This window comes from Merops nubicus, unplaced genomic scaffold (genome assembly GCF_000691845.1).
Source record: "Merops nubicus isolate BGI_N331 unplaced genomic scaffold, ASM69184v1 scaffold6519, whole genome shotgun sequence".
NCBI classification, from domain to species: domain Eukaryota; kingdom Metazoa; phylum Chordata; class Aves; order Coraciiformes; family Meropidae; genus Merops; species Merops nubicus.
Window position 1 is genome coordinate 28,389 of NW_008630059.1, and position 13,213 is coordinate 41,601.

General features: G+C 36.3%; 1 protein-coding gene across 1 annotated transcript in view; it reads right to left on the reverse strand.

Annotated features, from left to right (window-relative positions):
- The window catches only part of MAP3K4 (mitogen-activated protein kinase kinase kinase 4), a gene marked incomplete at its 3' end in the record, with an annotated part of 43,664 nt that overhangs the window by 27,589 nt on the left and 2,862 nt on the right, over nucleotides 1–13,213 (reverse strand). Inside the window, exons 3-5 of the mRNA XM_008947132.1 lie at nucleotides 8,713–10,094; nucleotides 4,009–4,248; nucleotides 833–979 (exon numbers count right to left, since the gene is read on the reverse strand). Of these exons, the coding sequence (XP_008945380.1) occupies nucleotides 833–979; nucleotides 4,009–4,248; nucleotides 8,713–10,094 (1,769 nt within the window). The remainder of the gene's footprint in view (nucleotides 1–832; nucleotides 980–4,008; nucleotides 4,249–8,712; nucleotides 10,095–13,213) is intronic.

Genomic DNA, 13,213 nt, shown 5'->3' on the forward strand with positions numbered 1-13,213 from the left:
AAGGAATTTCAAAATTGACAAGATGAGCCTTTTCCTTTTATCTAGCCAGCCCATTTCTGATGGATGTTTCTAGACATTTCAGATGGAGATGAAGACAGGCACACACCTTAAGAAACATTATGTAAAACAGTCTGTTTTCATCACTGTAAGCAATGAAAAGCATGTAGGAGAAAAATCCATGCATACTCAGCAAAAGATAGTACAAACAGTGACTAAGTATTGAGGTGTATCTTGTTTTTTTCCCTCCCCTAGAATAGTGAGGACAAAGATAATACAATTCACAAAAGAACCAAAATCAATCACATCCAAGGGAACAGTAATTTAAACTAAATTTACTAAACAATATTTCATTTAGCATCTTTCAGAGGCCAAGTGTTCATCTTGAAAATACTTCTTTGTGTTTAACTTATTGCAATAATGGATACATATTAAAAATAAGGTGTCATTAATGGATGAATACCAAGTTATAAAGACATGTCAGTCAAATAATTGTATTTATTTTTTTATTCAACACTAAAAGGTCATAGAAAATTTAGTTTAAATGTATGGGATATACAGTTCTATATATGAAGCATGCTATTATACATACAGGCAATTTACAAATATACTGTACCACTGTTCAGTAAACAAAAATCAGTACTGTTAAAATCACTGCTAAAATGGCAATGGCTACTGTGTACAAGTTCATTCAAACAAATAAATTATGTTAAAGTAGCACAACAACAAAAATTAGCAGGTTCTATACCCAACGGAGACAACATATTTTTATTAGCAGCATTCAGAATAATACACTTACTAGAACTCCAAATATTTTCTTCTTTTTGAAGCTTACCATTAACATTTTATGCAGGTCCTCTTCAAACGAATCAATGTTGCAATCCATCTTCTGTAAGTCATCTAACACCTCTCGTAACATAAACTGGTAATATTGCTTCATTAACAGACCACCCTTCAGAACCTCTTTACACTCTCTCACTAGCTGCAAGACAAAAACCCAAAACCTGCCATCAGTTAAGACATTACTCTTTAACGCTCCCTGGGAAGTGAAAACTTGTAAGCCCAGTTTGTCTAAATATGCTAGTTTATCACTACATAATTCTACAGTTTTTAGAAAAGAAAACAGTAGCTCTACATGCCTGCAGGAAAAATGTGACTAGTTTTGCAGGATTATTTAATTGCCATAATGCGATTTGACAGATAATTGTAAAAGGAGACAGAGGCAGATGTTTCAGACTTCATTTCCTGCACAGGGCCACAGCAGGCAACTTACTGGATAGTTCAAATTTTAGAAGTGGGCAACAGGGCTCACATTTATCAAATCATCAGATTAAATGGAAGTCAGAAATAATATGGGAGTGTTTGACAGATGCTTAGAGACCTACGAGAAATGTTCTACTACAGGAGATTCATTGTCAATCTATTGGGCAGCTATCCACAACTCAACATGATCTACAGAGTGCTGATCATCAGATATGGTTTTCTCCATCCAAACACATCCATTAGCTGGGCTCCTTCTTTAATCATTAAAATGTGTTCAAATACTACCTAGCAGTCAAATACTACTACTAGGTGTGTAGGTAACAGAAGTGATAATTAAGAAATCGGAACCTGCTTCAATATAAAATATGCTGTTCTGCTTCTAGTTATAGACTTAAATGAGTGTCAATGAAGAAATTACTCATTTGTAAATTGTTTCTCTATTACAGTATCCTATAATCTGGAACTAAAAATCTCCTAGCAGAAATGACCTAATTTCTCCACTCTTTTTTGTAAGGACTCAGCTTTTATGACAGTATCTACTATCTCTTTGAAGATACAAACTGATATGAAAGATCCAGAGAGATCCAATAGTTATTTTGCAAAAGATTGTGGTGCTGTAAGATACTCAACACAGGTTGTAACAAAGTGTGTCTAATTTAACCATGTAACAGAAATAACCCATGTGCACATGCACACGCTCCTCCTCTACTTCTCAACACAAATGCACAACTTGAGAACCATCCTGAACTGTTGGTTACTACTGTCCACCAGCTACACTGCCACCACGTAATGGCCAATTGCCATTAAAAGAGAACAGCTCTCTCCAGTAAAGTAGGATCATCAGGACTACATTTGCCGAAAGAGAAAAATGGACAAGGTGGTTCAAAAAGGGAAAGCCAGTGAGAAAGGATGGGAGAAAAGCCACATTGTAGGAAGCACATGATCTGTGTTGATTTTCTTTTTGTGTATATAATTTTCCTTGCAAACTTTTTTTATATATATACACAAACATATATATAAAATTGATTTGCTATGCTATTAATCCAAAAGTTTAACCTTACCAGGGAAACACTGAGTATCAGGAATAGCATACCTGATACATTCAAACAGTACTGCTACACATTTCAAATGGTACGAAAAAGTAGGAGACACTTAAAGGTCTCAGTGCCCCAAATGAAAGCCATTAGGTCAATCACCATGGAAATCAACCTGTGCTGTGCTACATGCATTCGAAGAACAGTTCAAGGGATTGGTTTTGTTCAATCTAGATAAGACAATATGCAAATGTCTAATCACAGTTTTCTAATGCTTAGAGGGTAGTTACAGAGAAAATGGGGGCACTCCTTTCACAAGGATGCGCAGCAGCTGAACAAGAGGCAACAGGAACAAGTAGCTTCAGTGAAATTCTCTATGATACAAGAAAAAAAAATGCTTTCTTGGGAGGAAAAAAAAAACCCAACCAATGTTGGAACAGACTGGCTGAATAAGTAGCAGAATCTCTCTCTCACTGGCAGTATTCATGATCTGGCCTAACAAGGCCCTAGATAACCTAATGCAGGGCCCAGCTTTCACCAGAGACATTTGGATGAGAGCATTTCCAGCCTAGACTTCTCTGTAATTCTGTAATATTCTGTGAACTTGCAGAACAAAATAGACCCCTAGACTCTCTTTTGAGCTTGGCCAAGACTTTAGGAATTGTAATTCTTAAGGAAACAAATAGATCTATTTGTGAAATGTCCTCCACAGAACCTCTGCCTGTTTGTAAATATTGTGTGGGACAGCAAGCATTTGCTGAGTTGAATTCATTTTTTCAGTGTAAGTAGCAAGACAGTATACACCATCAAAATTGTCTGTAACAAACACAGTTTTCCAGGAACTAAGTTACATAACTCAAAGTGAACAAGAATAATCAAAAACCAGCCTCAGTCTCAGGGCAGGGGGGGACAATGACCCTGACCATAAAGTAACTTAGCAATTCATTTTGGAGCAGCAAGTAACTGGCATGTGAAATCACAAACAAGAGCTTATTTAACTGGTTATGTATAAAGACCTCTAGATGACCCCCTGATCCGGTTATTCTTGCCAGGGAGCAGGGAAATGACTTCATACAATTTTAGTAAGTCCTGGAATAGACTCTGAAAAATGGCATTCATTGTATCAGATAAACATCAGACAAGAAATCCTCACACAACATTCTGAGTCAGTGACAGAACTGATAATCTTGGGTGACTACCCACAGAAAATATCACACATTTATAAAATATGTTCGGCAAGATTTTTTTTTTTTCCTTAATTTTTATTTAATCAACTCCCACCACGTGTCCAATGCATGCTAGCAGAGGTCTCACATTTGTAAAGAAAAAAGGACTAAATCAAAGAAGAAAGAAATACAGAGATCCTTAAAAGGGGTTATACTGCCTAAGACACCTAAATGGAGGAAGATGTGCTGGACAAGGATATTCAGCTTATAATGCAAAAGGAACAAATATTGTTTACCTTCACTGGCTGATAAATCTTTTATCACCAGTTTTGATTCCTGGAAGTCTAAATCAGAGAAGTATATATGACCAATCTCCATATGAAATACAAGACTATTTTAAAAAGTTATTACATAATTATACCCTGTAATTTCTTAAACTAATCCTCTCTAATTTGACAATGGTATCATAACAAAACAAAGTAATTTCAAATAGGAAATATTAAAAAAAAAAAAAAAAAAGGTCCAAAAAAGCCACAGTTAAACCAAACCTGTTTAATACTCAAAAGAGATGGTTCCCCAGCAGGTCTTTGTTCCAACCTTAGCTTGAGACATTCATGGATAACATTGAGTAGGACTCGGCACAGGACCAAGAATGCAGGTTCAAAAGATGGTAAGTCCATAGATTTCAGCTCCTCCCATGATACAGTGCTGCATTTTTGCTCACAAGGTGGGGAATTTAATAACTGCACATAATCTGAACACAACATGGGATCTGGAAAATCTGAAAACTGGAACAAGAAATAGGTATCAAGGAAAGGATCCTTAAATTCTTTAGGATTTAGCATTTCTTTTAAGTAAAACGTACAAAAGTATTTTTAAAAGGCAAGATTCTATTAACAGTCATATCAAGCACAAAAGTTTCAATTCATCTTTTTTTTTTTAAGCTAACTTTGAATTTTTTTTTATCTGAGGATCGTCAAGCTGAGGAATGCAATTATGGACCCTTGGGAGTGAACAAAACAACAGCTTACTTCATGTTTCTGTTTTACAATTATTAAAGCATCCATTAAAGCTGGAGATCACCTCACTACATACAAAGAAACTGCTGTTTCAGGTTATGATGAACGTACAAGTCTAACATAATATACAGGGACATATATTCAGGTCATTATAACATGCAATACTTAATTTTTTAATATATTTTGAAATTCTCAAGTAAAAAGGTCTTACACTAATAACTACAGAGAAGCAAGCTTGCACTTGTCTGTCAGGTGAGTAGCCTTGTTCCTTTTCAGTTACATAGTGCGTATGTTACATAAAACTCCACATTGTAAAGTAATGCAATATTCAGGACAATGTCACTAGCTAAACTGAATAAAACTATTTGAAACATAACTTATGAACTTTGGTAGGTGTTAAGAAACTGACACTAAAAAATAGTGGATGAAATGTAGAGATCAAGCTGCTCCTTTTAATTAATGAACTTATTTTTTGTTTAAATGAAAATTACATTTAAATGAAATGACATTTCTTATTAGAGAAAATAACTGAAACTATATGAAAACTACATCCTAGATATCTCAACCATATACCTTGTGATAACATTCTATGCAAAGCTGTACATGGAAACACTCTGGGGTTTAACTTAGAAAGAAAATTTGGACTGCAGCTCTTAAAAATAACAATATCTTTAGATGATGTACAGTGTAAGATTTGTTTCAAATTAAGCTTGTTTTATTCTAATCCTCATGCCACAGCTGATAACTATAATATCTGAATATCCTTGATTCATATATTAGACATAACAAGCATTTATTTAGGGTTTTCTTCAGTGCCAAATTTAAATAACATCACTTCAAAGACGGGGAAAAAATTACCAGAATCATAGAATCATAGGGGTTGGAAGGGACCTCGAAAGATCATCTAGTCCAACCCCCCTGCCAGAGCAGGACCACCTAGAGTACATCACACAGGGAGGCATCCAGGCGGGGTTTGAATGACTCCAGTGAAGGAGTCATTCAAAAAATTACATCCCATGGTGATGTAGAATGCTGTCTAAAATGCTGAAAAAAATTTAAGGCGCTTTTAAGTTTATTGTTTAGCAGAAAATTACATAAATAACAATAAATTGCTTATTCCTTCACACTTACACATTTTTTTTTCATTTGTGCCTACAGTCCAATAGAATATCTGCTTCCTCAGACAAGCCACACAAAATTACCACTACTGACAATGTCAGTTTTCTCAGTGTTTTTATTTTTTAATACTGTTGTTTCTCAAGTGTCTTGGAGGGTGGAACAGCATATTCACTTCTGTCTAATGTTGGCACAAATCATACCATGCACTGTAGATTCTTAAGTGGTTTATAAAACCACTAGCTCATTATGCAGAGATAAATATGCAGTAAGTAGGGCTTTCCTTTACACCTAGTTTAGCTGAAGTTTAATCACTAGCTAATCTAGAGTATAAGACTTTATCTCCTTAGATGATATATTAATGTTGTCACTTTACTAGCTCACTTTTAAAAGAAATGCATAGCACCAAACAGCACCACCGCTAAAGGATTTCATACAAGAAATTCTCATTAACAACAGACCATGAAAATACTACACTTTCTACAGTACAACAAAATACTTAAGATACAACCCTCATTGTGATGCTAGTGTTGGAAAACAGTTCTTATAAAAATGTTAAAGAAATAGTCTATGAGCAAAAATAACACAATGAAATTGAATGTGTGTGATTTTCTAACAGTAAAGCTAACAGCACATGACATTACAGCTTAATATTAGACAACTATACTTCTGTTATTCAACTTAATCTTCAGCAGGCCAATCTGAAATGTTTCAAGTGACTACCAACTACTTCTTAAAAAAGAAGAAAACAAAGTCCAAGCTATTTATTTAAATCACACATAAAACCCATACTCAGTTGAATAAAGAAAAAGCAGGGTATGCAGGCTTAAATACCATTCTACTAAAATAACATCTCTGATTTTGTAAACTAAAATATTAGCCATTTTCCTTTAAGAATCAAATCATACAACTTCTGCACAAAACAGATTCTATAGTGCCTAGAGTCTTGGTAAAGCATCAGAGCCTGTGATGACTGAAGTGTATTTAAAAAACACATTAAAAACAGCTGTCAGCATAAACATTTACATACATTTATGATGAAACAAGCATTAAAACAGATACAGTGGAAAAATCCAGAAAGCACATTTCAGATGAAATATGGTGTTTCAGTAACACTAGAAATGGAAGTATGGCCAGAGATTCCAAAGTGTATGTAACACATATGAACACAGAGTCAAGACACAAAAATAGCAGAAGTAGCAAAGATTAACAAAACACTAACAGCTGCTGTGGGCAAACATGGTGTAAACACTAACTGTGCAGCTCTGCCTGCATACAACTATCAAACTGAACTGCACTTAAATACATTCAAATATTGTCAGATGCAAAGACCAAGGAATACAAAACCACCTCTTGTTTTAGTCTGTTATCAGGTTTTGCTGCGGTAGGTAGCACACTTCTAACAAACTAATTTCTTATTTTGACAGTATTACTTTAATGCGGGGACAGGAAAGAGGTTTACAATTTTATAGCATTCACCTTTAGTTATAAACTTATTTCTTAAAAGAGGACAATATTACAAAGAAAATGTAATAATTACTGAAAATGAACATTCAAAGAAGTTGCAATTGTAGAGAAAGAGGGAGAAAAAATTAACCATGCATCTTATACAAGTCCTCCAATGCTAAATTTCAAAAAAGATAACTCTGTGAAGCTGCAGCAAAGACTCTAGCTACTAGTGTTTCATAAACTTGTTTTAAGAACCCTTCTGAAGTCAAAACATTTGAAGTATTAAGCAATTTCAAAACACAGAAAGTAGGTTTCAATACACCAAAATTATGTTTTATTTCCTTTAGTTTCTTAAAGGAATTTCTACACCTACGTATATTAATCTGAATTTTTTGGCTAAGAATATATGGTTTGAGGGTACTTTTGGTTACTGTAATAGATACCTGCAAGTTTTGCTTATGGTATGTGACTCTAAAAACAAAGATTTTCTTTAAACTTCCTAAAACATAATTTGAAACCAATGAGAAAACAAGTAAGAATTCAAATAGCAGCTTCATTTTTTACTGTAATATCCACATTAGCAACAGTACAAATAAAAACTTTTTTTGAATCAAATAACTTTATCAATGTAAATTTATTTATTCTAAAAAAAAAAAAAATTACCTCCAGGGAAGATAAACAGCTCTTATTCCTTTTGCAAATGTGACATCAACCCTAAGAGATCAGCAAGAAGTCAAAGACCACATGTGGCACCCATATTAGGGCAGGCATGTTGGCTAAGGAATTCTTTTGTCCAGAATCCATGGTTTCTCCAGAATCCCACACTCAGTGCCACTTTATTGAGGAGGACAAGTAATCCCTACTATTGGTTCTTCCTAACATAAAAATGCCTACAAGTTAGGTAACAGTTTGCATTAAGAAATAATATTCTGCCTTGAAAGAGTTAGTGATCCTAACTCACCACAGTACATTTCAGCCATTGTCTTTCATGAACTGCTTATTTCATGATTTTTTAATAATTTTTTTTTTAAATGAACTCACAATCATTCTCAATTCAGAAGATAAGAAGTCAACCCAAAAATGAACTAAGAACCATCCAAAGGATGCAACAAGGTAACATGACTTGCTTTCATAGATTTCAAGGTTCAGAGCATCCATTTATCATTTATTTGGCCTCAAGCATAACATGCCACCACAGTACTTAATTTTAGATGAGGAAAATCCCAAACCAATAACGACATTTTCATTAAGGATGTCTTGCAGAGAGATATTCAGTCTTGATGATAAGAAAAAGAAAGCCACCACTTCCACTGCTAATTTTTCTCATGATTCCACTTTTGTGCCTAATTTTCCGTTGTCATCTTTCCAACTTACGGCTTTAGACATCAGAAAATAAAATGAACAAAGATGTTACCATAAAAAATGTCATTTGAATTACAATCAAGAACAAAGAACTAGCTTGTGCTTCACACAGATTCTAATTTAGGTCAGATGACAGATTCACTTTGGTTGAAGCAGAACTGGGCTTTTAATCATAATACACACTATCTTTCAAAAGCCAACACATCAACCAAAATTTTCGTAGGATCCCAGTTCCTCCTGTTTCAGTTTGAAACAATACAGCAGAGGAGGCACTCCTGTTATCCATTTACACTAGTAGCAACCTACCTCCAGCTGGTGATCGCTCCTTACCAACGCCATACGAGCCCTTTGCAATGAGCCATGCATTAGCTTGTGCAGTCTTAAAATTAGCTTCCTCAACCCCATTTGCTTCAGTGCTTTATCTACAAATGGCCTGTAAATGGACGTCAAACAGTGCTGGCTGTAGCTTGCCTCTGCACTGCATTCTGGAATAACCCAAGAAGCAGAGTCATCCTCAGATTCAAGCCTATCAAGCCTTCTTGAAAAATGGTCCTGAAAGTCAAAATTTGGCTTAGTAGAAAAATTGTTCTTGATGGCTTGTCTAAGCTCCTCAACATTCTCCTCAGAGATTTGTTCTTCACCATCGCTCTCCTCTGTGCATGTTCCTGAGGATTCTTTTACTTCTGTTTCCCTATCGACTTCTTCATCCTCTGGATCATTATATTTAGGTGGTCGAGGAGAAGGAATTTCAAACACTGGCCAGCCAATGTCGGAAAGATTTTTGATGCCCAATACAGTTCCCATAATCCTTAGCTTTTGATTTAAGTCTTTTGTAATATTTAACCATAGACAGAGTGCCTGCACTCTGTCCTGGAAGTCTTTTGCAGCATACTTTTCATAGTCCTTTTGAAGAGCCTGTAGGGATGGATAAAGTGCTTCTATGTACTCTAGCAGCTCCATTATCCGCTTTACTTGCTCAAATGAGACCCGCTGGCGATGGAGGTGTTCATGGTAACTTGAGTAACCCAAAGCACTAGTTCCATGTGTTGCTCTGCAAACTCCTTCTCCTGAAGTACCATTGAGACTGGCTCCATTTTTTACACAGGAGACGCTTCCGTAGTTCACTTTGAAGGTGAGGATTTCATTGATGATATCAGGGATAGCTTGACGGGCTGCATAGAGATAGAGGTCTTGGTCATTAATGCTCCGGCCAGCATGCCAAGCTTGCAGTTCCAGCCAGATCAGTTCATTGGATCGGTTCAGCCAGACAGAAGAGGTGTTTTCCTGTCCTCTTTGCTCCCTGTCCTTTTTCTTTGAGACTGAGGTAAGTTTTAACAAAAGCCGCAGGGTTTCAAAGAATTTTAAGCGGTCTGCTGGGCAATCGGTCCTAGAAGTCTGGCGTGCAGCTCTGGGTATTGGCATGGGCACAGAGACTGGAAGCTTAGCATTGCTACAGCCAAGGCTGAGGTAAGGCTTATTGAGATCAACATCTGGAATTTTTTTTGGCAGAGACCCACCAACCGAGTCTAACATAAAAGAGCACTGCACATTTTTCTTGTGGTCTCGTTCTGTTGTCCTTAGGGTGTCTCGGATCTTCTTTCCTTGCTTATAGCTGTGCTCCTCCACATTCTCAATGGTTTTCCCATTGTCTTTATGCACATTAGACTGAGTTGGCACACTCATTTTTTCTGTAAGGTAAGAAGAAAAGAATGTGACTACAGCAACAAGAAAAAGCATCGTTCAATCTTCTCACTGTTCACTGTCAACCTAAGGATTATCTGCTGCACATGGCTCAATCCCCACTCTAGAAACAGGAACTTCCTCAGAATCTTTACTACTGTGCTTCTTGTTGTAGCAGTCATTAATACTAGAAATACTAAATAAGCTTATTTGCTAAACAGGTCTGCTCAGTGGAAGAATAATATTATTCCCTTTCTATATATGGAAAATCACGACAGAGAAAGATCTGTCAAGCCAGCATACTTCTGGGTGCCAAAAAGAAGAGCTATCATTCAGCATTTCAGAACACTGAGCACTTTGTGTTCAATGCTCCCTGGCCTCAGCTGCACCTGTAATTCTCGGCAACTTGCAAACCACATTCCAGAATCTCTACCTTGCTTCTGGGAAACCAAGAAACAAGACAGAATTTCATTTGTCATATTTGCCTTGCACCACAGATTTTCACAACAATATGCTGATATCATACAATCCACTTCACTGACTTAATTACCAGAGGGCCTTTCGTTCTTGTTTCTTTCACTACATCTCTTCCAGCACCTGCAACTAATGACGGTCCAGTCATACAGAAATCTTACTGCACTTAACATTTCTCCCAAAGCACACTACATTAGCCTGTACTCCTGTTTCATGGCACGCTAGGCCATTATCAAGTAAGCATATTAGCATATCCCACAGCAGTTCTCTCGAAAAGAACCTGTGTATCAAATGTATGCCCAGAAAGGCACTGCACTAAGGCTGCAGGCATCTGAAAGGAAGTGGAGACATACGTGGTCAAAGCAACTTCCTTCGCATGTTTCCATTACAAATCCTCTTTCAGCTATTAATGATCAATAAGTGATTTAAGAGTGTGACCTGCCACACTGCCTCTTTCCAATCCCTGTATTGAAACAATACAAGTTAACCCCTGCCATAGCTGTATAGACTGGGGCAGATTCCCCGAGGAGCAGGAAGACGCATTCTGCCCTAGCAGGAAAGAAGGAAGGTGAAGGAAGCTGGCAGAGATGAAACCCGTGCACACACCACCCCCCACAGATGTGGATCAACTTTTAACAGCACTTTGTGATGTTAACGATTTTGGTGACCTTGCAACATAAATTACAACCCTGGCACATTTAAAGATAATTTTCTCAGCTTGCACTCTAGCTAGCAAGAGGTCCTCTAAACCCCTTCAGTTTGTATTTTTAACATGTTGTTCTCCTTCAGATTCTCCACTCCACCAAAACACACTGAAAAGTAACTTAAAAATATAATTAACTATTAGCCATCCAAAATATCCTAATACTTGCATATTCATCATTCTTCACCAAGACCAAGCATGATAATCTACAAATTGTTTCGAAAATCATCTCATTTTATCAAATAAACAGGCACCAATGATTCAGATCTACCTGACAATTCTGCATAAGTGAGCATTAGTGCTATAGCTTATGATTTCCTTCTGCTGATTTTACTGTAGCTTTGTAATAGAGCTTAAATTAATTAGGTAGTAAGCAATTCTGAGTTACACTTGGTGCTACATGGGGCAGGTACGTTTCACAACTAAGCAACGACTGGTTGGTGAGAGGGGGCACACAGTAGAGTCCAAGATCTTAAAACAGCTCGTTAAAAAATAAAAAAAGTACTTGAGGAACTTGATGGGGTTAAGAAAACTAGGTGGATAGAGATTCCCCCTCATGTATGAAATTGTAGACATTTCATGCTAAAAAACAGAGAGGGGCATTGTTTTTTACATAGTTCAGGAAGCTAACACTTTATTAAGGAAGCAAGCATCACCGGACTGACATTCCATACTCTTTGAGTCAGAAAAAGCACCCAAGAGACAGATTATGTCTTAGGAGAAACTCTAAAATGCATTTAGCTTAGAAATGTCAATCCCATGGGTCGTTAGGCTACAGGAGAAACAATTCAGTAACTAGTTTAAATAGATTATTGTGTCAGTTTATTTGATAATACTAAATGCAAGTGATAAGAAACTTGGTGTGACTGAAATTAAACAAAAAACAATGGAGATGCAAGTAAGCAAGCTCCTACTGCCCAAAATTCTTCCAACTGCCTAAATAAATATACATGAAACCTGTTTTATATGTAAATATCTGAAAAGTTATTTCAAAATTACTTTTTAAACTGTTTAGTTACATCAAACTAATCCCTGAATGAATTCTCTCACTGAAGTAAAACCAATTAATCCTCAGTAACAGCATATGCATAGACATTCAAGGTCTATCAAGAAGTCCAACTTGAAGTTGTTGGGTTTGGGGTGGGTTTCTCCCCACCAGCCCTGCCCTTGCAATACAGAATACATTTCCAAGACTGTGCTTATAGGCAAAGTTAAACCAAATCAACTAAGAATTCTCCAGAAGAGATATTTTACACAACAGAACACTATCCAATTCATAAAAAAAAAAAAAAAAAAAATTAAAGGCACACTCATGGCAACCAAGAAAAGGTTATTATTATTCTAGAGGCAAGAACCATTCCTCTTCACAGGTACAGAGACCTTGCTCCAAAACCTCAAAATCTATTAACATGGATAAAGAACAGCTCCCAGTTTCCCATAAAGGTATCAATCCCCAATACTGTGCTCAGGACCAAAGGGTTACTATAAAATATTATGCATTATAGCTCTTCAGTATTACAATTTCTCTGTTTAGAAAGTAAACTTTTGTTTTTAAAGCACAGAGTGAAACAAGAAAATCATAGAAAGCAAGGAAAATTATTAGACAACTACCACATACAGAACTAAATAAGATTAATGCTGCGTTGAAAGAGTTTTAATTTTACCAAAGGGAACAATTAAAAGCCAGTAAAAGAAGCTTAATTCCAATGCCTGCAGAGCTAACTGACAAGTGTAACAAGATTTCTCCCCAATTTAGTTTAAGGAAGAGATCTTTCGGTGAATGCTGTCTTCAGTGATGTTATTTCCAGACTGTATAAAAGGGAAACAAAAGTTTTGGAAACATTTGTACAGGCCTTTGCTTTATTATGAACTTGCACTCCACAACTCAATGCAGCTGAACAACACACTGTGTTCCCTTATTCAGACTAAACCATCTACCTTCTTCTTCCC